General features: G+C 43.0%; 1 protein-coding gene across 4 annotated transcripts in view; it reads left to right on the top strand.

Annotated features, from left to right (window-relative positions):
- The window catches only part of PTDSS2 (phosphatidylserine synthase 2), a 35691-nt gene extending 12321 nt beyond the window's left edge, over positions 1-23370 (top strand). For 3 of the 4 annotated variants that reach the window (XM_021401857.1, XM_021401854.1, XM_021401855.1), the window contains exons 4-12: positions 4320-4387; positions 6899-7033; positions 8057-8107; positions 10486-10599; positions 12052-12170; positions 12849-12963; positions 15221-15366; positions 19868-20053; positions 20921-23370. In XM_021401857.1, coding sequence (XP_021257532.1) covers positions 4320-4387; positions 6899-7033; positions 8057-8107; positions 10486-10599; positions 12052-12170; positions 12849-12963; positions 15221-15366; positions 19868-20053; positions 20921-21065 — 1079 coding nt within the window. In that variant the 3' untranslated portion in view covers positions 21066-23370. The remainder of the gene's footprint in view (positions 1-4319; positions 4388-6898; positions 7034-8056; positions 8108-10485; positions 10600-12051; positions 12171-12848; positions 12964-15220; positions 15367-19867; positions 20054-20920) is intronic. The other variant, XM_021401856.1, reaches the window with a different exon arrangement.

Raw genomic sequence — 25175 nt, 5'->3', positions numbered from 1 at the left:
TCCAGTCCTTTGAGGTCGTCTCCTTTGAGGTCATCTGATTTTCTCCTCGCTGTCCCTGCCTTCCCTGCTGCTGCTGTTTATGTGCTTAGTGTTGTTAATCTCCTTTCTACTAAGGTCATTAAGGAAACTGATCTTAGCCACTGTGTAAGTGTTAGTCTTCTAGACTGGCTTTTTTTCACCCTTCCTTTCAGTATTATTGGCTATTTCAGTTTTAGCCATTTGTGCATTCAGTTTTGCCTTTTCTACTGCTTCCTATTTTCTCTAGCTGATAATTTGCCATATGGACCCATACCAGTTGTCTTAATGTAATTCAGAAATGTAGGGCTACTGTGCAAAGAAATGGCTGTGGTTACTTAGGGAAGACTGATGTCTTAATGTGGCTTTTCTGCTGTTTATTCCATTTTCTTTCTGTAAATTACTAGCTTCAAAACCTCCATTTGTTTCTCAGAGTGCAGCCTCTAGCACGCTCAGCAAGATGCAAACAGCATCGAAGCCATCTAGCAAAAGATGAGTATGTTCTTTTCCCCAAGGGAAAATATGTCACGGGGGACAGATCTTAGGCTCTGCCTGCGAATCCATTTATTGGTGGGTGAACACCTAAATTTGGAGAGTGTCATGCATTTCATGCTAAAATAAATCATGGATATAGGTCATCAGTATGCAAATAAAAGATTCTCTGGATTCTCATTGTCAGCTCTGCTTACAGAGCCTTGAGCATGCAAACAATGTAATGTTGCAAGAGGCCAGTGATGCTTGATTTTCTGTGTCGAGATAACATGCCCACGTTGTAATTTTAATGAAATTGTCCTTGACAGTTATTGATGCCCTGGTTTAAAAAAAAAACAAAAACTTTTAATATTCCCAACCTTTGCTCGCAGTTATGTTGATGCAATACGCTGTTACTGACAACACAAGCAGTTTGGAGAATAAACTGTGATATTCTTAACTAGCCCGCGGGCTACAGGGCTGAAGTGGCCAGAAATGGGCAGGCAAAAACTGAATCTCTCCTGTACCTGTCCCAGGGCAGAAAGCACAGGCTAAGCACAGGCTGCTGGTGGAACCAGCGGGGAGCATCTGGTTGCCTTGTAATTCTGCAAAGAAGTCCTTCCACTAGGGAATAGTACGTGATCTGCCCCTTTCTGACATCTCCTGTAGAAGTTCAAGAATCTGTGTGATCACTACTGTTTGTATATCAATTTATTAGGCTGTCGGGTTATTGGTACTAACTGCTTTTTTCACTGGCTAGATGAAATAAATGACTCTGTGTATTGGAAGCTGGACAAGCTGAGCTTCTGACTCATTTTTCTATCGAAACGGAGCCAGTTAATGTTTTGAGGCATTACATTTAGAAGTGAAATACTGCACAAGCTGAGCTAGGACTGCTCTGAAGGTTTGCCTTCCCCCAGCTGCACCCTCAGCTCTCCCACCTCCTTGTCACGCTGCCGCTCTCAGGTCACGGGTCGTGCTTCTGAACCTGAGCTTGCTATGGAAAACCTTGTACCAAGTAATTTGAGCAAGCATGTGGCTGGTCTAGGCTCATGTGGCTTCCCAGAACAGACAATTCTCCCTGCTCCTGTCCCGTGCAGCTTCTGATTAGCACTTACAAAGTTGCCACTAAATGGCTGCAAATGCCTCGCTTGAGCAAAATACCTTAGAATTTATATATATTTTTTTAACTCTTAGCCTTTCAGGTTGCATAGGTCAAACGTAAACCTGTGCTGTAGTGGTAAATGGCTGGTTTTGCGCTCAGGCAGGCAGCCCAATGTTCATCATGTGTTCTCAAGTCTCCCCAGGACAAGAACTGTTTAGTAGTGTTTGAGTGTAGTAATCACTAAGCTCTCAGGCATGTAAATGATTAGTTGAGGCCTATTTAATCAGGCAGATAGCCCTAATTTGAGGGAGGTTCATAGTGACAAGTGCATTTAAGGAGAACAAATAATAAGGGTATGCCAAAAATAACCTTATAGCTAAAGCTGAGGCTCGTCCAGGAAGAGAGAGAACACAATGTTTGTACTGCTTTGAAAACATCTTGTTTCTATTGTGCAGATATAAAGTAGTCTTCAAAACCTCTTGGGCACTTCTGTCTGCTGGGGAGAAAGCATGATAAATTGCAGCTGGATCTTAATTTTTTATTAAGCATTTTGCTTTAGTAAACGTTGCTGAGTGTATTCAGCAGCTGCAGATCATTTGTTGCCTGAACCCTAGGTGTACAGAAAAAGTTCATTTACAGACTTGAATTTTTCTTCCATCTGAACTGTATGTAGAGCTGTTTCCGAACCAGTCTACCACATTTATGTCTGTAAGTAGTGTAAAATCTGTCATAGAAGGCTTCAGTTAGGAAAAAACCCTGCATGGAGGCTGCTGGTCCGGAGGTGTTGTATAAGGGAAATGATTCTGGTTGGAGAAGTGGAAATGAAAGGCTGATTCTTACTTCTGGCTTGAACATAGTGTTTACTCTTCAAAGTAGGCAGTCAAGTCGTTGTGAAAGGGGATGGAAAATGTTATCAAACACAATATGACTTTCTCAGTAGGAATCTGGTGGAGGTTTTTCTTTTTTTTAGGTCCTACAGCTTTGCTTGCAAGAGCCTGAAGTATTTTTCGGCAGCACAGTGATGCTGGTGAAGTTTCTCTCTTCCAAATACACCTTTGACCAATAGAGTCTTTTGTTGGTTCTCTTAACTAACTGACACCTAAGAAAACACTTCATCCTACTCTGTAATTAAAATGACAGTTACGTTTGCTAATTAAGTAAAACTCATCAAAGTTCAGAGATTGCTGTTAAATCTGTTGCAGAGCGCTGGACCGTGCCTAGGTGGCTTCAGGTTTTGAGCTGACAAATAATATGTTTGCAAGCCAGGAGTTAATTTTAAGTTCTTGCATTCTTTGTGTCATGGTCCTGACTGTAGAACATTAGCATACTGAAGTGCCCTTGAAATTGGTAGGTAATTGCCCACATCACACCTGAAGATTTTTGTTACTTATTTTTTCATTTCCTGGCAAACCATGTACATGAAGGCGGAATGACTTGCTGTTTCCACTCAAGCATATGAATGTCTTGATTCTTCTTTGCCCCAGCCCAATTCTAACCATCACCTAGGTGTTGCCATGGGAGGAGAGCTCTGTTTTACAAGTGTAAACAGGAAACACCGGAAGGAAAGTCCATTAAAATAATTCCAAAGTGATTAGTACGTGCTGTTACCGCGAGATTTCAATAAACACTTGGAATGAGATGAGTTTTGATACATTACTTTGTATGCATTTTTGGATGTGATAAGGAGAAAATGCGGGAGAGCTCTGCACGCACGCAGGCTCTGCCTTAACCTGCTTCATTCCTTAGAGGAGTTAAGAAAAATGATTGTACAGAGCGGAGGACAAACCAGTCTCTGGGTGGAGTAGGAGGAATTATAGGCATGAGTGCAGCCTATGCACCACAAAACTCTTGTCCTATGTGGTCTGAGAGCCTATTGCCAGAGGATTGAGCCTCACCAAAGAACTGATCTGATAGCGTTAGAGCTGAAAATATACGGCTACTTCAATTTGTGTACCATTTGCATTCACATGCTGCTTCAGTCTGAAATAACACATTGTGAGCTGGTGAGAAGTGACTGTGGGTTCTGAAACAGCTGAGTTTTGCCTGATGTTTCTTGTGAAGACTGCCAGATGATCTCATAAGTCCTGCATCCAGCACCTGAGAAGCTTTCTGTGTATTTTTTAAATAGAATTCATAGTAAAAGTGAAAATATTTCGTATTTTTATAATGCTTCTTGCCCCTCACCTTATCTTCAGAGAAGAAGAGGGGCTTACCAAAGGAAAAGCAGAGTTCCCTCCTGCTGGTGTTAGTTTTGTCCTGTTTAGCAGTACATAGATAGAAGTTGGCAAAGCTGCCTAGCCATGATAGGGCGTGGAAAACCAAAGTTAGGCAGAGCAGGTTATGTGACATTGTGGAGGAAGAAATAAGATGAGCTCGGTAAAGACACAGTTCCTTTCCAAGGGCTGCTGGAAAGCATTGTAAGTAGCCAATATAATTCCTTCTGATTCTTAAATATTTAGTTCATTGGGTTGAAGTATATTTGTGGATCCTGACTGTAAATCTGCCAGAACTGCTCCAGCAACATAGCAGCTTGTGTGGCAGTTAAACAAGCCTTTCTGGCTGTGATTGTTAGGAAGGATGCTGAATGTTTCACTTGGAATACTGCGTTTTATAGTTTCTTGATGAGAGCATCTCTTCTTAAAATGTTTAGTTAAGTTACAGCAGACGCATAACTGACTACTGTTCTCCTTGGAGCCTCTGCTAATGTCCTGTTTGTCTGTTTCTGTAGCTTACTGGAGGTTTTGGCTGTGTGTCAGCGTTGTGTATGAGCTCTTCCTCATCTTCATACTCTTCCAGGTAAGTAACTTAAGCTGATATTTATTAACTAGACCTCCAACATTGCTCTAAAATCCTTGTGCTGTTTTTTTTAGGATTCTCACCAACTGCAGGAGATACTCCTCTTCATTTTTGTGACATCAAATAATCGTTTTACTTAATGAGACTTCTGGATTGAGAAACATTTATAGTATTACCAAAATATTTCACCTTGTTGTCTCTCCTAACTTCCAGTTAACCTCAGCCCAGGTTAGACACCACAGTGAAGCGATTTTATATGAAATGATAATGTCAAGTTTAAGTGCCAGGGAAGAGCTCTGGATTTTGAAGGAGACTCATCCCCTCCTCATCTATGCAATGCAATTATTGTAGTCATCTCCTCAGGCAACGGCAGGACTTGAAACCAAAAGCAGATGTAGACAGACATATTTAGTGATGAGAGTTAAACATGCTGTCTGTCAGACTTGGGCTCCTTTTCAGAGGTAGGTAGGTGAGTCCCCAGTGGTTCTTTTTCAAATTGTACCTTCTTGCTGGCATCCTAGTTGCATTTGGTGCTCTATATTTTAAAAGGGTGGTGCAAGTACCATTGCAGACTTGCCAGGTACCGTTAAAATTATTGTTTTTGGATGAGTAGTTGAGGAACCTTTAAAAATAAAATTGAAAAATGTTTTACCTCTAGAAACCCAATGAGATTGAAGAAGTGGGACTAGAATTCAGAAGTGTCAGGACCTGTGTCATCTGTCTTCCTGTTGGAGCAGGACATTTCCTTTGCAAACAAGGTTTTAATGTTGGTCAAACCCTTTCCAGCTAATCAAAGATTTCCTTTGGCTCCAGCGTTTCTTGTTCTTCTTGACCTTTCCTGGAGGCTTCCCAGCAGTCAGTGCCAAGTTCTCTTAAGAGCAAATAACTTCTTTCTTTTTTCCTTTGCCTGGCTCATTGTTTCAGTGGTCAGCTGGAAAGCGTCTGCAGTCGGTCAGTAGAGAACAAGGTGTTTTTCCTGTCCTATTGGCATCACTTGGGGGTTCAGTGTAAACCCTTGTGCAGGACCCTAATGTCTCATTAGGGTTTCTTTCAGGCTGCCTATCCTGCTTGGAGGGAGTGGAGTTCTGACCCTTTCACAGGCATGAACAGGTCTGTCTTGCCTTTTTTTATTGTTATTCCTCACTGCTGAGGAATATTTAGTCAGTTCCACTTTATTCTTATATTTTTCCTGTTTCATGTCACCCTCTGGTTTTTTTTCCAGGCATCCTTGTGAATGATGCTCATGATTATCTGCAGCCAGACCAAATAACATGTTGCATTTTTATTTGCTAGTACTGTTGTAGTTTTGAATTCTCACACAAAAGCCTGGAATTGCTATGCTTTCATACATACCCTGGTGGTATGTTGTATTGCCAGCCATTTAGTTGTTAAGGACACTCACTAGCTGTGGCATAGTTCCTTACTAAAAATACACTGTTAGTTAGTTTGCACAGGTTTAAATAAGGTTAAAATTGTGCTGAGTCTGTAAGTGACTAAGTGTCTCTGAAAGTAAACACAAGCTCCCTCCTAGTTGAAACTTGTCTTATAGTTAATCTGACCATAGTAATTTTATTCTAGAACTTTATTGTTATTACTCATAAGTAATTCTGCCATTGTTCAGCTTTTCATGTCTGCTAACTAATCTCTGTCATTGATGTCACATTGCTTCAGCTGTAAAACATTGACCACAATAGCAATTGGTTTCATTGGGAAATATTTATTCAGTAAAAGTGTATGTGAGTGACCAGTAAACTAGCTCAAATTTTGGTCACCTTCTGCAACTAATATTTGGGTATTTTTTCCTTGCTGTTTGTTTCAAGTTTATTACCAGTGCTGCTAGTGAGACATTATTAAAAATGTGTTTATTCAACAGGCTGTAATGATTTTCAGCCAAAAAATGCAGTGCTGTTCTCAACTTCCTGTAGCTGAAGGGAGCTGAGCACACATGCGAGACAAATCCTGCTAACAGCGCATGCAATCTGCATGCTCGATCTGCTGATGTTTGCACATGATGTGTTTTGCTAGAACTGCATGCTGCTGGATCTTTCCCATTCTACGAAAGCAGAATGTCACAGATCTGGGAGATGGCAGCCATTAAATGTGAACGTTTCGTCATTTGCTTGGCTGCTTTTTGCTTACCCTCACCAACAGAGGAAGTGCAGGAGTGTCAGGGAGCAGGATGAATTGTGTGTCAGTTCAAACACTAAGCTTTTGGGAGAGAGGAGGCAGAGGGGAGTAGCACGGAACGTGGATCTAAATAATTCAGATTTTTCATCTTTCAGAAATGCTAAGTTCATTCTGTTATTTTTTCTGTTATATCTGGCATTGGAAGATGGGAAACTTAAATGTGTGTACTAGGTGATACTTTGAGGTCTGTATGTGTTTTAAGTATTGCTTTGCAACGTGTTAAAAAAAAAAATGTCAATTTGAAGACTGGCTGATGTAAATTGTATTCTTCTGTCCATCAATATGTGCTAAGAGGGAAACGTGGGTTCTGTGTTCCTTTTGCAGACCGTACAAGATGGCAGACAGTTTATGAAGTACATTGATCCACATTTAGGTGTTCCTTTGCCAGAAAGAGACTATGGTGGCAACTGCCTTATTTATGATCCTGGCAACGAAAGTGATCCATTTCACAACATCTGGGTAAGAAACAAATAGAGAACTGCTAGTGAGTCTGAGCTTTTTATTTTTTTTGATTAGAAGGTGCTTAATTGAACACTTGAAAGTACAGTCATGAGCTTTCTGAACGCTGAATCAGAAAACAGGTCACGACTGCCCAGCTTCCTTTTGTTCTTCTTGGCCTTTCCTGGCAAGCAGATGGAGGTGTCTCTTTTTGTATCCTAATTACATTGGCCAAGGAAGGGGTGAAATTTAACAATCCTTTTTTCTCAGCTTACTGATAGAAACACCTTGCCGCAAAGAGTCTGGATTTATTTTTGTACATAAGGAATTACCTGCTTCCTTGAGGCCGAGTTCAAAAGTTGCATGTTACCAAGCAGCCCACAAGATGCACTTTTCTGAATATCACAGGCTGTCAGGAGGTTAATGTTTCTTGCTGGCTACCAGAAGACTAAAAGTGCAAAGAAGTTGTGGTTACTTTCAGCTCTGTGACTGTGTGAAACTGTTAGTGTTGGCAATGAGCACTAAATCCTTTGGGTCTGCCATATAAGTCTGCAGTGCATCAGGAAGTGCAATAACTGCAAGCAATAATAGTTGTCTTCCTCTAGTGTTGCACCAGCAGTAGATGGAGGAGAGGCACTCATTGCCCATGGATTTTTGTGGGCACGACTGGTAAGATTTAAGAAGCTCTCCTGCATACAAGATGAGAGTATGGTGAAGAAATATATGTTCTTGCTTTATTACATCTGGTTTGCACACATTCTTCTTCCTTCCCCTTGGAAGGCAAGGAACATGGCATTTTGCATTAAGAAGGTAGTTTCTACTTTATCAGTAGTCTTTATTCCAGTTTCTGCCCTTTAATCTTCCTGACTTTGCTTTAAAGATGAATTGTGTGCTCACTGTTCTTAGGAACAAAGAAACTCATAAAATGCATTTATGTGGAACAACCGAAGTTTATTGCTGCCTTTTTTTTTCCCTGGAAAAAAGTAAGCTTCAATAAGGGGTAATTGTACTCCTAAGTGATCTTCACTCTCTTGTTTGTTTTAGGACAAGCTGGATGGATTTGTTCCTGCTCACTTTTTTGGCTGGTACCTGAAGGTAAGAATGAATCTTCTATTATATTTCTGTTGCAGTACTCACTTTCTTTTCAGTCTTGGCTGCTTCTCTTGCAGTGGTGCCAGTCTTCATGATCAATTATATCAGGCAGTCGTGTGAACTAGACTGAGTGTTTGTAACACATGAAAGACTGTTAGGTCATGATTTGTTTCCAAGCTAACGTTACACTGACAAGCTCCTTCCTTCACCATAATTCGTTTTGAGGTGAGATCAATAGAAGTCAAATCCTTTACTTCTGTAGCAAGACAAATCCTTGAATGACCTTTGAATATAGAATATGGGGATGAAGACAGGGTTCAGAAAAGGCAGTGAAAATTTATTGTTGCGCAAGCGTAGATGCATGATAAACGCACTAGTACCATTCCAAGGTAGGATTTTCCCTGTCATTTCCAAATCAGGATTTGAAATCATTCAGTGGGTACTTTTAGTTCTTGCTACTTGTTTAGTTAATGTCAGCTGTCGAAGAAATTCCAATTGCTGTAACACATTCACTGCATCTTTTACTTAACGCTTTGGTCTAAATATTAGCTTTGTTGTTTCTAACCTCAGCAAGCTTACTCCAGCTAACCTTACTCTCCCTGCAGACCTTGTCTGTTTCTATTTGCTTGTTTGTTTTCTGTTTTGTTACTTCATAAGATCAGCAGAAATAATAAACTGAAAAGGCTCAGGCTGCTTTAAAAATAAGCTGTAACTGCTGCTTTGTTTCTCCTCTTCAGAAGTGCAGATGTATTGCTCTGTATGTGCTTTTTCGCCTCCATAACCAGAAGATTAGTGCTAGGCATGGGTAGACGTTGACTTGAGCTCAGCGTGTCTGTGGCTTACACTTGTCCAGTGTACAGAATTATGGATTCAGAGAAACCTGGATCTTCGTCTAAGAGAATGACATTAGAAGCTTACGTATCAAAATAACGATTCAGGCTGTATTTGTTTTTAAAGTTGTGTCATACTGAGAACAAATGTCTACATAGGCAGCGCATGGTAAAAAGCTGTGAGGGAGTAGTAGCACGCTCCTTAGGAACTAGTCTGAGAGAGAATTTAAGATGCCAGTATGCTCATTATCTGTCTTGGTCTGGAAGAACCCTGGTTTCGATAAAGGAGACTGAGGAGAACGTTTCTGCAGAAATGCTCAAGATGATAACTCTTGTTGTCAGCCTGCAGTCTGATTTCAGCTGCTCAGCATGCACCACGAGGTGCTCATTTCTGTGTTACTAAGCCAGAAAGAAACTGGCAGCTACGTGTCTTGTTTGTTGGTTAACTTTTCTATAGAAAGCTGGAAGTTTGGTGTGTTGTCTTGATAAACAGAGGTGAATGTGTGGTTTTATATTTTCCTTCTTTTTGGTTTTGTTTTCCCCTGTTTTGAGTAACAGACTCTTTAGCTATGTCTCAAAGCAACACCAAGCTACATTTTCCTTCCGTAATCAACACTAGCACACTTGGGGTTGCCACCTTCCATGTATGCCCCCAGCTGAGGATTTGCCCACACAGTAGAGTTCCCATATAGCACGTGTGCCAACAGGTGCTTTGTGCTCTTACCACCTAAAAATATTAAGTATTACCATAAAAGCTCTTCCCCTGCTTCGACTGTAGGATGAGATGATATGTATATTTTAGGGTTGCTGCTCTGCTGAATCCTTATGCTGAATGTGGGACAAGTTGCTCTTCCTTGCTCAACCTAATGCACTAGCTGCTACAAAGCGTACCCAAGTGTCCTGGCACAGTCAGGGCTGAGATATAGTGTAGGTGACTCCTTTACAGTTTGCTTTAAGCTGGCTTTGAAAAGCTTTTATTTTGAGTAGTGTTAGAATGGTGCTGCTGTGGTGGTCAAGCACCTACTAATTTAATTCATGTTACATAATTTCCTTCCCAATGAATTCCATCTGCCTGCCTTTGTTCTTTCATGCAGTGGTTTTAATATAATCTGTGATTGTCAGAATCTTTCCCCTCTGTTCAGAGGCCTGTAAGAATTGGGCTTTACTGCATCATCACAGCGTGAAAATAAGATTGTCATGAGCTTCCTGATCCTTTTCTGCTTACTAAAGACAAGATATTCAACTGCAGGAATAACTGGCAAACAAGCAGAACACGTCCTCTGTGTTCAGAGTTCAGAATTCATTCTCATAATCCTCAGGTGATGAGTTTTGAAATTAAAAAATAAGATAATTTGTCAATACCCTGTGGAAAGACTGTAAATGTAAGCAGTGTCTCTACACTATCTATGGAATTTTTGATTTCTGAAGGATGCTAGTGTAAGTGGTGTATGGTACTGCTCTGTCCAGTGTGGAAACATTTGTTTTTGTAATTGCTTTTAGTATGTTGTGTAAGTGTTGTGGATGTTTGAAAGGTTTTTCTCCCTTTTATAGACGCTGATGATTCGAGACTGGTGGATGTGTATGATTATCAGTGTAATGTTTGAATTTCTGGAGTACAGTCTGGAACACCAGCTCCCAAACTTCAGTGAATGTTGGTGGGATCACGTACGTAATGGATAAATTGTGACTTTTTTAATCTAAACTGAGGTATATATTTTAAAGGGAGGGGGCAGGAGATGGTGAAAACTAAGTTATATTATATTCATGACCAGAAGCATTTGTATAAACACTGCAGCTCAGGAGCTTTGGCCGTTCTCCATGTTGAGCTTGTAATTTCACAAGCTTTCAAACGTCTCCATGGAATGGTGACTTTAACCTATGCGGTTTAATATTTGTTTTGGTTCATTCCACACCAGCTAGAGACTCTGAGACAAACATTTTCATATATTTGATGATGGTACAAATCGTGAAGTTGGAAACCAAGAGAAAGGTAAAGCATAGTGTTTGTAGTTTCAGAGAATGATTTTTCTTGTCTGTTAAGAAAACAGGCTCTGTGCAGTTTGTACCCAGCTCTTCCTTCTCTGTAAACCTATCTTTACTGTTTTCTCTAAGCAGTAAATATTACAGCATTTAGAAGCCTTTGTGTAGTGTGTTTAAAAAAAAAAAAAAAAAAAAAGCTGTTTGGAAAGATAAAGATTTGACCTTACTGAGAAGCTGCATGGTCTTTGCACTTCAGAGTGCAGAATGGTTCATGTCGTAAAACACTGCTTGTGTGTATTTTTTGAAGCCAGAGGGACTACTGTGATCTTATTTCCCTGTGGAAAGAACAAGCTCTGTTGCTTAGAGTGACATAGTTTTGTTTTTTTTTCCCCCCCTTCATTTTTTCTTTTTAATGCTCATGTGGAATGTAAATTGGTTACTGAAGCAATCAAAATGCTCTGCATTCAGGGCACGCCGCTCTGGTTCTTAGATTCTTAAGCTTGTACAGTTCCTTCCAAAGCTTGCAATGATCTGCTTCTTTGTAGTATTTATGGAAGTAAATACATATTGTATAAATACAACAAGAAGGCAGTTTGCCTTCAGAAACTTGTAAGGAAGTTAACATTGTGCTCCTCTTAAAATGAAGAGGGCAGATTTTTTTTTTTTACCAGCTCAAGAGCTTCATCTCCAGAATCCATGTTTGGCAGAAAGGCGTAGCGTGAGGAGAAGTGACTTGTTCCATTTCACATCCCGAGCCTAGAGATAAGTCACTTCTTTAGGAGGCAGCCTAAAGTTCGAGGAAGATAGTAGAAGCATTTTCAAATGCTTTTTGGTGTGTTTCAAAAGTTATTACGTAACAAAGTGGAGATGAGCTGATAGTGAGTAGGAAGAAGTCTGTTCTGTAGCAGGAGTACAGCAAAAGAGGATTTTCAGCCATCATCTGTAAAACACTTGGTTTATTTTAGTAATCTTAGGCAGTCAAAACTCTCTCTCCTGACAGTTCATCCACCATTCTTCTGGGAATGTCCAGTCCTTGTGACTGAGAATGTCTGCAAATACATGCACCTGTAATATCTTCCTTTTTACAAGGTTTACTATTTCTTCCCCAGCATCACTGTTTTTCTCTTCTCCTTTCAGTGGATAATGGATGTGATCTTATGTAACGGATTAGGAATTTACTGTGGGATGAAGACTCTTTCTTGGCTTTCTTTGAAAACATACAAATGGCAAGGACTTTGGAACATTCCTACGTACAAGTAAGTTGGCGTAGGAAGCAACTCTGCAAGCAGTAGCAGTGTGCAAAGTCTGGGGCTCTGTGTAAGACCTTGACTACGGATAGGTTATTCTGTTAATTTGATTGAAAGAATCTAATACAGCATGGAGGCTTGTGTATGATAATGTTATTTAACTTGCAAATGACATTATTAAAAATAAACGTGGTTGTCATGAACATTGCCTCATATCTAGGAATGAGGGCATCTTGTGGGAATGGGATTTAAAAATGAAAATGTAACTGAAAGGGCAAGAAACCAAATCAGGATCAGGCTTTTATATTGACACCAAGGATCTAATGCAAACGATGTGTTCCCAGTAATCAGAACTTCATACTAATTGGGCCACTGAAACTAACAATTGAGTTGCATTCTTCTGCCTGTGGTGAGTTACTTTTGTCTGTAGCGTGTCCTTGCTCAGCAAAGCAGGACAGAGGAACTGCTTAGTACAGTGGATGTGGTGTGTTAAAATTTAAAATGCTGGTACATTAACAGGCTTTCCTTGGAAAGAAAACTCAAAATGTTAATCTCATTAAGCAGTATTTTTATGCAGAAAACTGTGGTGTTTTGCATATGCAGATTGGTGTCAGAAATGGAAATGTTGGTAGATGTCTCTTATCTGCCACTTCTTAAGATTCTAAGAATGCTCTGTCTTTCTTTCAGAGGTAAAATGAAGAGAATTGTCTTCCAGTTCACCCCATATAGCTGGGTCAAATTTGAGTGGAAGCCAGCATCCAGCTTACGGAGATGGCTAGCAGTTTGTGGCATTATCTTTGTAGTAAGGAAACTTCTCTGTCTTGTCTTCTCTGTCATCTGATTTAATGCTTTGTAACGCTTGAGCAGCTGTACATACAGTAACTTAAGCTGACACTCTGACGTGGTGGTGTTTCTTTAGTTGAGGCAAGAAGAGATCACTTCTGAATGCTGCAGAAAAGGTTTCCACATCTCTGGTACCATCTACAGATTGACTGCATAAATATTTTTTTCTTGCTGCGCGACACTGGTTAGCACTGTGAACCATTTAAACTGCAGTCTACACACAGTTCAGTGAGCGACCTCTACCAAAAACATCGGCTTTGGATGAAATGGGATTTCTTTTTCTCTCTGTTGAAGGCAGATGCAATACCACGTTACAGCTGGAGATAAATGTGACCAAAGCCTCAGTCTGCTGTATGTTATCTCTGGGCGGTATGCCTCCTGAAGCATGCAGTTCAGTACATTTTTGTACAGACTGATAATAGATAATACTGTTATCATAATTTTTTTGTTGTTTTACTGAACGCTCAATACGTGACAATGCTAATGGTATCCAGCTTGACCAGTTTGTCTACACGAGCCAGTTTACCCAAACTAAAAGACTGGCATCTCTGTCACTTACAAGACCTTGCCAGTGTGCCTCCTTGATTTAGCCATCCGAGGCCTGTGCTGTGGGATTGCATCATCCTGGGTTCCTAACATCCACTCCATGATCACAGGTATCGTACATGGCATGGATGCGGGGGATAAACTTGGCATTTTAAAATGCTTATCCCCCACTCTTGCCTCTTGTCAGTTAGGGGACTTTGGCCTTTGCGGTATCCATGAGGTGTTACGTGGCCCAGTTTTGAGCAACTTGGATTGATTTCAGTTCAGTGACTGTGAAATTTAACTTGAAAACAAACAGAAACCAATGACAGTAACCGCAGAAAGCTTTGACACTTTCAGTGATTCCAGATACAATGAGCATTAATTGCAGTGGGCTTCTGTATTACTGCTTTGGTACTGGATGTAACTGGTCTCTGTTATTCTTGAGAGTTGCTAGAACAACCTACTTGATCATCTTGAAAAATATGGAATATGAAATCTGGTGGTGGCTTATTTGAAGGTCTGTCCATTGAAGTTCCTTGTTAAGGTTTGCTGAGTGAGCCGTATCAGTCAGCTCATAAGCCACTGCTGCCTCCCTCTCACCTCACACAAATGTCAAATTGCAGATCTGAGTGCTTCAGGAGCAGCGTACTGTCTGTAACTGAGCAAGCAACATAAAGCAGTGCCAGCAAGAAGCATCAGGCAGTTCACAAACTTGGTCAGTTGAATGCAAGTTTAAATGACATAATTTCTGCTACATACAACGTTTGCCAAGTTCACTTAACACAACAGGCTTGCTGAGGTTGCTGTAGTCTGTGGGAGAAATAATGTAAATGTGCCTATATAGGTAATACTTGCTTCCTTCAGTGATGCCGTTGTGCATACTCCAACTCTGCACTCTGAAGAAATGGTGTTTTTAGGTGCAGGAGTGGATTCTGTAGCTGAGAGGTTCCACTGAGTTTATACTACTCTTTCGGGTAATAATGTTTATTTTAGCAAAGCGTAGCCTTAGCTGACTTCCAGTTTATGGACAACTTCTTCTATTTGCATATAGTCCTCTATTAAGCAACACTTAATGCCTTTTATTGTCATTCCTTTTGAAACGGGAAACCATTTGTCTACTTGCTCACTTAATTATATTGTCAGAGGAGCTCACTTCAGAACATTTTGCTGTTAATGCCTAACCAGTGCTCCAAAGTTGGCTTTGGCAGCGGTGTTTCCATCACCATGTTTACAAATGTGAAGCAAACATACAGAAGCACCACCTAGGATGCATTGCTTGTGCCTCCTGGTTTGCCTTTTCTGTTTTGTTCCCTCAATCAGATTTTAAATGACAATGAAAGGACAAGTTTTTGCTTCTAGGGTTTGTTAGGAGTAGTTTTGGAGGTACTTCTAGTTCAAAACCAGAGGTGATGCTTGGCAAGGTTTCTGTTGCATTTGCACATGGCACAGGATGCATACATTTTATTACCTCTTCCTACACATTTGCAAAATAAAAAATCAAAGCCAACAACAAAGAAGCAACTGCTCTTGGTCACTGTTGCAGCGGATGACGGTGGGCTCAGTGATACCAAGTAGGATGTTGTGAAGTCAGTGAAATAGTTGGGGAGGAGTGAGGCAGGGATAGAGGGTGATTCCAGGCTTCATTCAGTGTAGTCTTCTGAATGTAATTAAAATGTACTTTCTCTCAGTTTTTATTGGCAGAGCTGAACACATTTTACTTGAAGTTTGTCCTTTGGATGCCGCCAGAACACTACTTGGTCCTGTTACGGCTTGTCTTTTTTGTCAATGTGGGAGGTGTGGCTATGAGGGAGATCTACGACTTCATGGATGACCCGTAAGCCTGTCCTCTTGTGTATATACCGTGTCAATCTTCACTTGCTTTATTTTGAATTTGCACTGGTTTGCTCCAGCTTGTTGGCATCCATCTCAGCTTGTTGGGAACAAAAAGATCTAACCACAAAGCATCTTCTTTGTTTTCTTTTGGTTTGGAAATCAAGTTCTGACTGCATCTGGTTAGAGAAAAGCTGTTATTGAGGGCATTTCATGTGCACTGTTTTTAACATCTGCTTTTTATAAACGATTGCTCTTTTGAGACAGCGATGTGTAAATTAGCTGGAGTGCCGCTGGCTTGCAGGTGGAGGAGTACTGAACTCCGTTTTCAGATTGATAGCCAGGAACTACAGTCCTTAGTAGTACCTTCTAAGGACAGCAGGACTTAAACTCAGAATCTGTTTCTCAGAGCTGCTTCTCTTCTTGAGATGTCTTCCAACTAGTTCCTGGTCCCCTGGAGCTTTCATGGCACCCTCTTGCAGATCAGCAGACCTTTTAGCAAAGAATATTGAAGGCAAACTGCACCCATACACAGCAGTGCATGTACTTTCAGATTGTTCCTACTTAAACATCGTATTTGTCCTCGCTGCTTTTTTTCTGCAGGCCATGTAAGACGAGAGAATGCTTTGTTCTCAAAATCACATTTTCTTTTAAGTTCTAGTAGTAACGTCACAAATTGCCTGAGCCCATATCTTAAGTCTAAGGCAACATCTGGCTTCAAGAAGTGTTCATTATCTGTCACTGATCAACGCAAAAAGTGTCTGTGTTCAGAATTTAGGGTTCCAACATTCTCTGAAGATCAGTTTCCATTGCAAGGCTTTGACTCCTAGAACTGGAAAGAAGGGTCAACCCACATTGCTTAGGCGGATTTCGGGACATTCAGCAGTGGCAGGCTGCCCCTGTCTTTGGTGTTGGACCTACTGGTTTGGGACGTGCCTCCATCTGAAAGGTAAGAAGAAGTCTCTGCCTCTCATTGGTGAGCTCCTCTCCTTAGAAACACTCCCCCGTCTTCTGGTCCTTGTGTTTGGGTTGGAAAAAACGACTCCTTTGCCCTGTATTCAACCACATGGCATGACATAGAAATATAGGAGAATCATCAGTCACCAGTGCCTCATTGCTGATTCAGTTCGTTGCCATTCTCTCAGTGAGTTGGAGAAATTCATCAAGCAAGCAGAGACTCTCATCCTGAAGTGCATGTCTTCATCATTGCCACCACCACTGTTCGGTTTCTCTTGATGGGTAAGGTGACTAACTCCCTCTCTTCTGAGGTTCATGGCTCTGCTTGATGCACCACAGACCTGACCTCACCAGACTGTTCATGGAAAAAATGGCAGAACCTAGCATATGATCTTACCTAATACCTGCTCTGCAAATGTTTTTGCAACTGGACTTTGATTCCTTGGTGCATTTCATGTCACCTAAGTAGAGATGATCTGCCCCCATTTTACCAACTTAACTGAGCCAAGGAACTCGGTGGAGTTCTGTGATGGATTCTTGCTGTTGTGTTGTAGGAGAAGCTGCTGGGGAAGAACAGGCAGTACTGGAGGCTCCTAGCTAACAGCACATAAGAAACGTTCCTGACCTTTTCCTTTTGGAAACTCACTCAACATTTAATGGACAAAGGTTGGAGTAGTTGAAGGTTGAAGTTGAAATACAAAGACTCTTCTTCTCATTTGGGATTCTTAGTATCTGCAGACAGTTCTAGGACTGCTTGTAGAAGGCTAAGGTGAGCATGGTGACAAAATATCTAGAAGGGAATATTCCAGGATAAGAGCGGTTCTTGAGGCTATGTTCTACCTCTTAACCTTTACTGTGCTCCTATTTCAGTTCATGTGCTGCCGCCTCAGTTCTTGAGGACTAACCGCATGAAGTGTTCCTGGCCAGACATTGCTCAGTGTGGGAAGGCCTGTAGCAGTTGACCTTGCCATACCTTCCTGATTTCTAGTTTTTTTGTCTCTTCCAAGAATCTACATTAAGGCCGTGAGTTTTAAACTCATTCATCAAATAAAAACGGACTCTTCTGTAAAAACTTTGACGAGTAAAAGGGCAGGAAACGAACTCTTCCTCAGCAGCCTTCATGTCTGCACGGCTCTTCTTTTGGGGTTACCTTCAACTCATCTGTCAGTGTGATCTCATAAGCTAGTGAAAGAAAATGATGCCAAATAAGGAAGCAGATCAGCAAAGCAAAAAGCTGATCCAGTCATCTGAACGGCTTGACTTTGCAGTGAGAGATGTGCTGTTTGTTTTTCTCTGCCTGCATGTTACAACTGGTTTCTACCCAATTAATCTTTTACTGGATGATCCACCTGGAGCAGTTTCTGAAATCCCTTCACCCAAGTTGGTTTAGACAGGATACTTTAAGTGCAGTGCACTCATTCCATCTGCATCAACAACAATAATCTAATCTGTACTTGGTTTACTGTATTATATATTTTTTCCAGTGTATTTGGACCGTTTTGTGTAGTTTGAACGTACGCGTTGGTTTCAATTGTGGCTCTTGGGCCTCATGTTAAAGAACATGCTTATTTTGTGTGCTTGACTTGCTGTGACTCCTCTGGATTCAGGAAAGCATCACGGAAGAGGAAAAGGATGCTCTGTTTGCTCTCCATGCTTAGTTCCCTTCCCAGGTACTTAGAATCCAAGGGGACTCGCTGGAGCAGATATGTCTTGAGCAAAAGGGAAATGCCTGCTAAAGGAAGGGTGCTCTCCCCAAAGCAGCTGCTGGCAACAGATGGGGAGAAGGGAAGAGAAGCTGGGAGCAAACGTGATCACAGCTGCCTCTGCCCTAGCACTGTCGGAGATGCCTGGGAGCCTGTTCTGACCTGGGGAAGCTGTGCGGTGTAGCAGCTGAAGGTAGCAGGGTGTCAGCAGGCTTGTTTTTCCACCTAGCAGAAAGAAGCATTTGCTGAGCAGCTGATCTCCAAGAGCAGTTCTGATCAGGGAATTGTTAGGTTTTCTTTTTTTTTTTCTCATTGCACAGCAAAAGTGTCAAGAAAATACAGCTCAAAGGACTCGGGGAATGCTGTGGTATTCAGCAAGTCGGTTCCTCAGCCAGATATAGGCAGTCATAGGCCAGAGTAGTTTCCTGTTGCTGCAGTCCCCTAAAAGTACTGCAGAGGTCATCTGAACGTACCTGTTCCTCTCTCCCAGCACAGTGAAGGTTTGTTGTATTTCTTTGCTCCCCATCTCTGTCCTGCACAAGCAATTCTGCCACTTTACACTGAGGTCGGCCTAGATGTGTTTAACTCCGCATCTTGGGCTGCGGTAGGAGTGGAATAACCTGGTAAGCTGGACAAAAGAGGAAGGGCCTGGTAGGAGAATGAACTTCAGAGCACACTGTGGTAAGTGAGAGGGCTGGGTCCCTCTGCAGACTAGATTAAGAAGCTGGGTGTTGGAAAAACAGAAGTGCAGTGGGAAGACATCTACAGCAGTCTCTGCAGCACATCCGGGTGCACCAGTGGAGCTACAGTGGGTAGGATTTCAATGCATTCCAAGGCACAGAAGAGGTCTTGTGCTGCCCAAGCAGAACTGTACCTGATACATGAATCACCTAGTCTAACAGGTTTGTAAGCTGTAAAAATGTCAAGTCTAGAAATGACATAGGGTCAAGAAATGGAGGATCTAGCTGACTTAAATCAAACAACTTACCAAGATTTCTGGTAATAATCTACTGTTTGTAGGGGTGCTGAGGTTTCCTGAGAGGCATTCCATAGCTGTTTCATTTTTATATATTTCCTATGCAGGAGTAGGAGACCCAAAAGACAGTGAGTGCATCTCCAATCTGTTGTTCTGCCATCACAGCCTCTGAATAGATGTCTTGATTCTACTGCAGTTTAATTTCTAGCGCTACTGATGGATGAATCCTTCACTAGGCTAGTACAGAACAACACAGCTTCTCATTTGCTTGTCTGCAGGTGATTAAAAAAACAAACCCTGGGAATTAAATATGAAGTACATTTTTGTCCCAAGATTGTGTTCTCCAAGAAGTAGAACACCGTTCCTGTGTCTTACCTAGTTGTTATTAAGCTTTCTTCTTTTAAAATCCTGCAGAGGTCATTAGTGACAGCTCATTGAATACCTGTTTGAGAACAGAATAGGTTTTAGAATGCATTTATATGGGGGTTGAATTCACTTACTGCCATGTGACTTGTTATTTGCAGTAGTAACCAAGGGGCAGAGCTCCCACTTCATACCTTACCCCGAACCTCAGTTCATCTCAAGCTGGCTGGACAGCTGGATTTGCTAGTACTCTGAAAGTAGGAGTACTTTCTTGACTCACATAATGTTGAAGTTTTAACTTTTGAAGTGTTTTCAGAGCCTCTAAGAGGAAACTAATACCGATGTGAAAGTCACCAGCCTGCATGTGTACACGTAATCCAAACCAGACTTCCAGAACTGGGCAAAGCTGAATGAAGCTATTACCCCAGCAGTCCTTTTATGAAAGAATATTTCTCTGAATGCTTACTTTTATAGTAATAGCTTTGCTTTATCTATGTATTTTATAGGAAATTCCATAAGAAATTGGGTCAGCAAGCTTGGCTGGTTGCTGCTATTACTGCCACGGAGTTTCTCATTGTCGTGAAGTACGATCCCTATACGCTCACGTTGTCTCTTCCTTTCTACATTACCCAGTGCTGGATCTTGGGGATTATTCTCGTGCTCACCTGGACAGCCTGGCGCTTTTTTATTCGGTAAAAAGTGTTTTATGTGCTATGTGCAGGTCTGGCTCAGGTCTTAAGGGGAAATGTTCTGGGCATCTGTTCAACAGCATGTTGGATGTTGAATATATGCTATCCTTAGCCTTCAGTGCCTCCTGGAGGGAGACGACAACTCTTTTGGATGGGTAGAGCTACAGTGTTTTTTTCTAAGAATTATTAAATAAGGAGGGAGCTTTCCACGTGTGATCTCAGCAGTTTTCCTTATGGGAAACTGGTAAGCTCCGGTCTTTGTGGGACTACATATCTTACTGTTGCTGTAGAAGCAGATGACCAGTTAAATGCCTGGCTGCATCTGGCTGCCCTGTCTGAACGGGGGCGGCCACTGAGATCAGTGTTTGGTTTTCTTTGGAGCTGTGATTTAGATGAGTCTCAGATGTTTTACAGCTTCATTGCAAGAATAGTCTGCTGCATTGCGATTGTCTGAGCTGTCCTAGTGTCAGCAACAAGTGAGCCAACTTCAGCCTGTTGGGTTTTTGGATGCTGTTCTGTGCAGATAAATGAAAACAAAGCAAACAACAAGCAAACAAGAGCAAAAACGTAGCACAAGGCTGAAATGATTACGGTGATCTCTGGAGCAGGCCCTGTGCAATAGCAGCAGTTGTTGATCTTGAACATGCTGTTATGATTCTGAAAGAACTGGAAATAGCCAGACTGCTGCAAGAAATGGAAATTTCAAGTGAAGCAGTGCCATCGGCAATTTCAGAGATGTACAGCTGAAATACTCAAATGGTTTAAGTATCCCAAGGGCACTGGCATCCGGATCAGAATTACCTTAATGTGTTCATTGTACGTTGAAACTATTTATTCCCTTCACTGACACACATCTGCTTTTCTTTTTAGAGACATCACCTTGCGATATAAAGAGATAAGGCGGCAGAAGCAAGAGCACAAATATGAGAAGGACAAATGCTTGAGCAATGGTGATGGACATTCTTCAATGCTGGATGAACAAAATGGGAGCAAACTAAGGGAAAGGAAACTTTGAGCAATGATCAAAGGGCTGAAAAGAACTTGTAGTGCTCAAGTTGGCCTGGTGGACAGTTTCAACTTTATCCTACCTAACTTGTAATTTTCACTGTTAGTTTTCCAAGGTGTGAAAATCGTTTTGAGGAGAAGATGTCACTTGGACATGCACACCCTTTCTAGTCATGTACACCTAGTCAGAGTCGGAGAAAGTCTGTGTAGAGGGAAGTCAGAACCAGCACCGTTGCAACGAGGTGGGATCTTCGTCCGAGCGTGTTGCATGTCTTCCTTGCAAAACAAGGTTTGGAGACGAGGGGCTTTAAAACGAAGCGCGATGGGAATCTGGCCCGTCTTTGTTTTCAGTAAACTGTGAGATTTCGATTTTGACGTTTGGGCATTAGGAGCACGCGGCACAGGAAATGAATTTCGTGTCTTCTGCTGAAACTACCTTGAGGTGTGGAGTCAGATTGCAGAACGTGTTCAGCCACCAATTAACAGAACTGCAGCGAGATAAACATAAACTGAAGCTTGTGAACAAGTTGCGTTACTTGCACAGAATGTAATGCAGTACACTACTGTTACAGCCCCTCTAATGGGGGGGGGTTATTGCCTTTCTCTAAACTGACTTTCAATGTCCTGGAATAGCTTACAATAATTTTGTTTTATCATAGCTCTAGGGAGACAGAAGACTTCTCCTTAGGCTTTTCTGTTTTTTTAATCTCGGTCATCTCTTAAAGGGAAGGGAAGTTTAAATAAGAAAGGTCAGCCTGCCTTTCGTTTGCTTCATGGAGTAAAATCTATTACTAGCAGAAAAATGGGAGTTACTCCATCAGTCTTAAGTTATTTGCCTTATTTTCAGCTCTTTTACTTTGCTTGCCAAGAGGATTTCATTCTTGGTGTCTGCTGTACAAAGCATGTCCTGTTCTGCCATCCTTCAGAGCTGCCCCGTTCCTCCTAAGGTAACTCCAGACTGAGCAATCTCCTGAGTCCAACTGGAAAAGGCCTTCTCTGCAGTCCTGCCCAAAAAGCAAACTGAGGGAAAGTGCATCCAGTCTTCCCTGAGCAGTGCATAGCGGTGGAGGTCTGCAGGCCAAACTAGACAGCATTTTTGCTCGTGACTCAGCATCTAGGAAAAGAAATTAGAAGCCTGGGCTGCATTTTTTCAGGTCATTATTCCAAAATGTAAGTGCTGCAACTGAGCATCCTTTTCATAACCCGTGCTCTAAGCCTTTGCGTTGGCCCCTAAGGCACTGACGTAACCATATCACTTTTTAAGTACAATGATCTAATCTGACTGCTGAAAGATATTTTTCAGGGGAGTGTTTATCCAGAAGAAAATGATACAACACCAGTAAAATTTAGAAAGCACAGCTCCCCCAAATTTTAAGTGGCAAGAGACTTGAGGAGCTGCTGGATAGTAAACATCCACACTTCCAATCTGTTTTGCTCTTGCACGTGAAGAACAACCAAAAGAAATCTGCATTTCTCTTAAGTTTACAGAGTGACCTAAGTATTTTCTAACCCTGAAGAGTGGACACTTAGCAGTAGGGTGATCTTCATGGAGCAGTTCGGTTGCATCTGAAGAGCACAAGTGAAGCAGAGTTGATGGGCCCTGGGGGCTGCCCAGTTGCTTAGCAGACAGAGAGGAGGATGACCATCGTGAGATGTAGCATCCAGCTTCTTTCTTGAGTATGTACAATGTACTGTGGATAGTCACTCAATGGCTGTTCTTGAATCACAGCATTTTGCTGCTGAGTGGTAGTGAGGAATAAATGGCTGTGTAACTAGATGCTGATGAACTTGTAAATGGGCAGACAGTGCTGAGTTGAGCAAGTATTTCTTTGTGTGCCGTTTCAGCCCGAGTCGTTCTCATTTCTGGCTTTCCATCATTCTTATGAACTGCTAACTGGTTGTTCGGTAGCTCGTACCGGTGTGTTGTGCTTGTGTAGTCCCAGGCTCAGGTCAGTATCTTTCCTTTCCATCTGTGCTGATTAACACTGTGCTCCCCTCCCCCCCCCACTCTGTCTCTTTGCAGTACAACCATCTGAGTCTGTTTTGTGAGTTGGGTGGTAACAGGCACACTGAGGAGGGTCTGTCATTGTACCCCCCTCCTCCTCCTCCTCCCTACCCTGCCAAAGACCCACTAAGGTACTCCAGAAACAACTGCTGAAGAAGACCTGTCCCCCAGTAACAGTTCTGGAGCTTCGACTTGATACGTAAAACACTGACTTTGTGTTTGTCTACTTCCATTTTATCAGCTTTTATGTTTAGTCTGGATAACTGAACCGATGTAATAAAGCAATGTTTGCTGGTGTGTTTTGGTACAATGTGTGTGTGCTCCTGCTTGATCTGGCTTGTCACCTCCCAAGGACGAGGGGCACTTGGTCTGAATTCTGGTTCTGGTGCCTTAAGGTAATCACCTTGTTTGGATTATCAGAGCGTTGGCTGTTACAAACCCTTGGTCCATGGCTGTAATTCAGGAACGCTCACTGCAGGGCGTTTCCGAGGAGGATCTTTGCCCTGTGGAGTGGAAGTGATGGAGTCACATTGTAGCGGTAGCACAGTTGAGTTTCTAGCTCTGCACGTGGGCTTTCATCATTGAAACCATGCCTGGTTTTAGGACGCTTTGTGATTGTCTCTCTGAGAAGCAACCAAAATGGAGATTGCCTCTTATGGAGACGACGAAAGGGCAGCTGAGGAACCTCACTTACGTCGCATTGGAGGTGGCATAAAGCGAGACTGCCGCTGTGGGGATGGAAGGGGCCGCTTCCATCCATGTCCTCCTCTTACAGCACGTTCTGTAGCCTACCTTCCTGCAGCCAGACGCCCCCCCGAGCCAGCGCTGCCTCGTGCTGAACACCTTGCAGATGGACGTGGCAGCGTGACTCCTTGCTGCTGAGGGCAGGATGGAGCTGCTGGAAGGTCTCAGCACGCGCAGCGCGGTGCATCCATATGCATGAAGCACTAGGGATGTCCTTGCTTGCGGAGCACCAAGTCCCAGCTACCTGTTCTTGGCATCAGTAGCAGCTTCTGACACAGGTACTCGGCTCTTTCTGTATTTGGTAAGCTGGACGCAGGCTGCAGGCAGTGGCCCTCGCTCCCCTGTGCGTAGGTGCCAGGTGAAGGAGCAGCAGTGATCTTGTTCCTGCAGGGAAGCAAGCCAAGGGAGGATGCGGCATCTGTCGATGCCCTTCAGTGCTCCCTGTGCTGCTGGGAGACTTGAGGCAAGAGATTCTGGGTTCTGAGCACTATCTGAACTGCCCAAGTGTTCACGTTTAAAGAGTGTATCCATAGGTATCACTGAGATGCTTCTGTGCAGTTTCTCCTAAGGCTTGATGGAAGCACGGGAGTGATGATAAACTGCCACCTGCTAGCAACGTGAAGCTGGTGTTTCATGGATCGCCTGGCATCTGCATGAAGCCAGATCCGTCTTCAGCTACCGAGCTCTGGCCATCAGAGGTGACCAAAACTCAGCTGGCCTAAATTGGGTTGAAAACAGCGTTCTAAGGGTCAGCGATGGAGGAGACCCCAGCAGAGGGTGCTGGTGGCCCGGGCTGCGCTGCCAGCCCCTGGGAACAGAATTGATGCTCTGTTACGATTTGGGAGCTAGGGGGGGGAAACCGTCGCTCCTGGGGGCTTGGTGTGTCGGGGGGGGTCTCTGCGCTGCTGGGAGGGCTTCTGGGGACAAATCGCTGTAAGCACCGCTCGGTGCTTTGGGAGGACGGAGGAGAGGACGGCTAGGCGGTTTATTGCCGACCCCAAACGAGCCGAGAGCTGGGAGGAAGGGGGGGGAGGACGGAGGTGGTTTCTCTCCCGCAGCGTTGGGGAGGGACGAGCAGCGTGGAAGCCTGCATTAAGGGCAGGCGGGGAGCCAAATATTCGGCTCCCGGGTACCCATTTCAGTCCACGGCCCCGAAAAAGAAGGAGAGCGGCGTCCCTTTGGGAGAGGCAGGAGGAGGGAACGCGGCTCATGGAGCCGGGGAGCACCCTGCGGGGAGCGGGGGGACGGAGATGAGCCATGCTGGAGGCGGGAGGGGAGACGGGACCCCAGGGCTGAGGGCCGGAGCCGGGGGCAATTCCAAGCCCGAGGAAGGGGCGGGGGGAGCAGCAGCCGGTCCCGATGCGGGGCCGG

This window comes from Numida meleagris, chromosome 6 (assembly GCF_002078875.1).
Source record: "Numida meleagris isolate 19003 breed g44 Domestic line chromosome 6, NumMel1.0, whole genome shotgun sequence".
Taxonomy (NCBI): domain Eukaryota; kingdom Metazoa; phylum Chordata; class Aves; order Galliformes; family Numididae; genus Numida; species Numida meleagris.
This window is presented reverse-complemented; position numbering and strand designations above follow the sequence as displayed.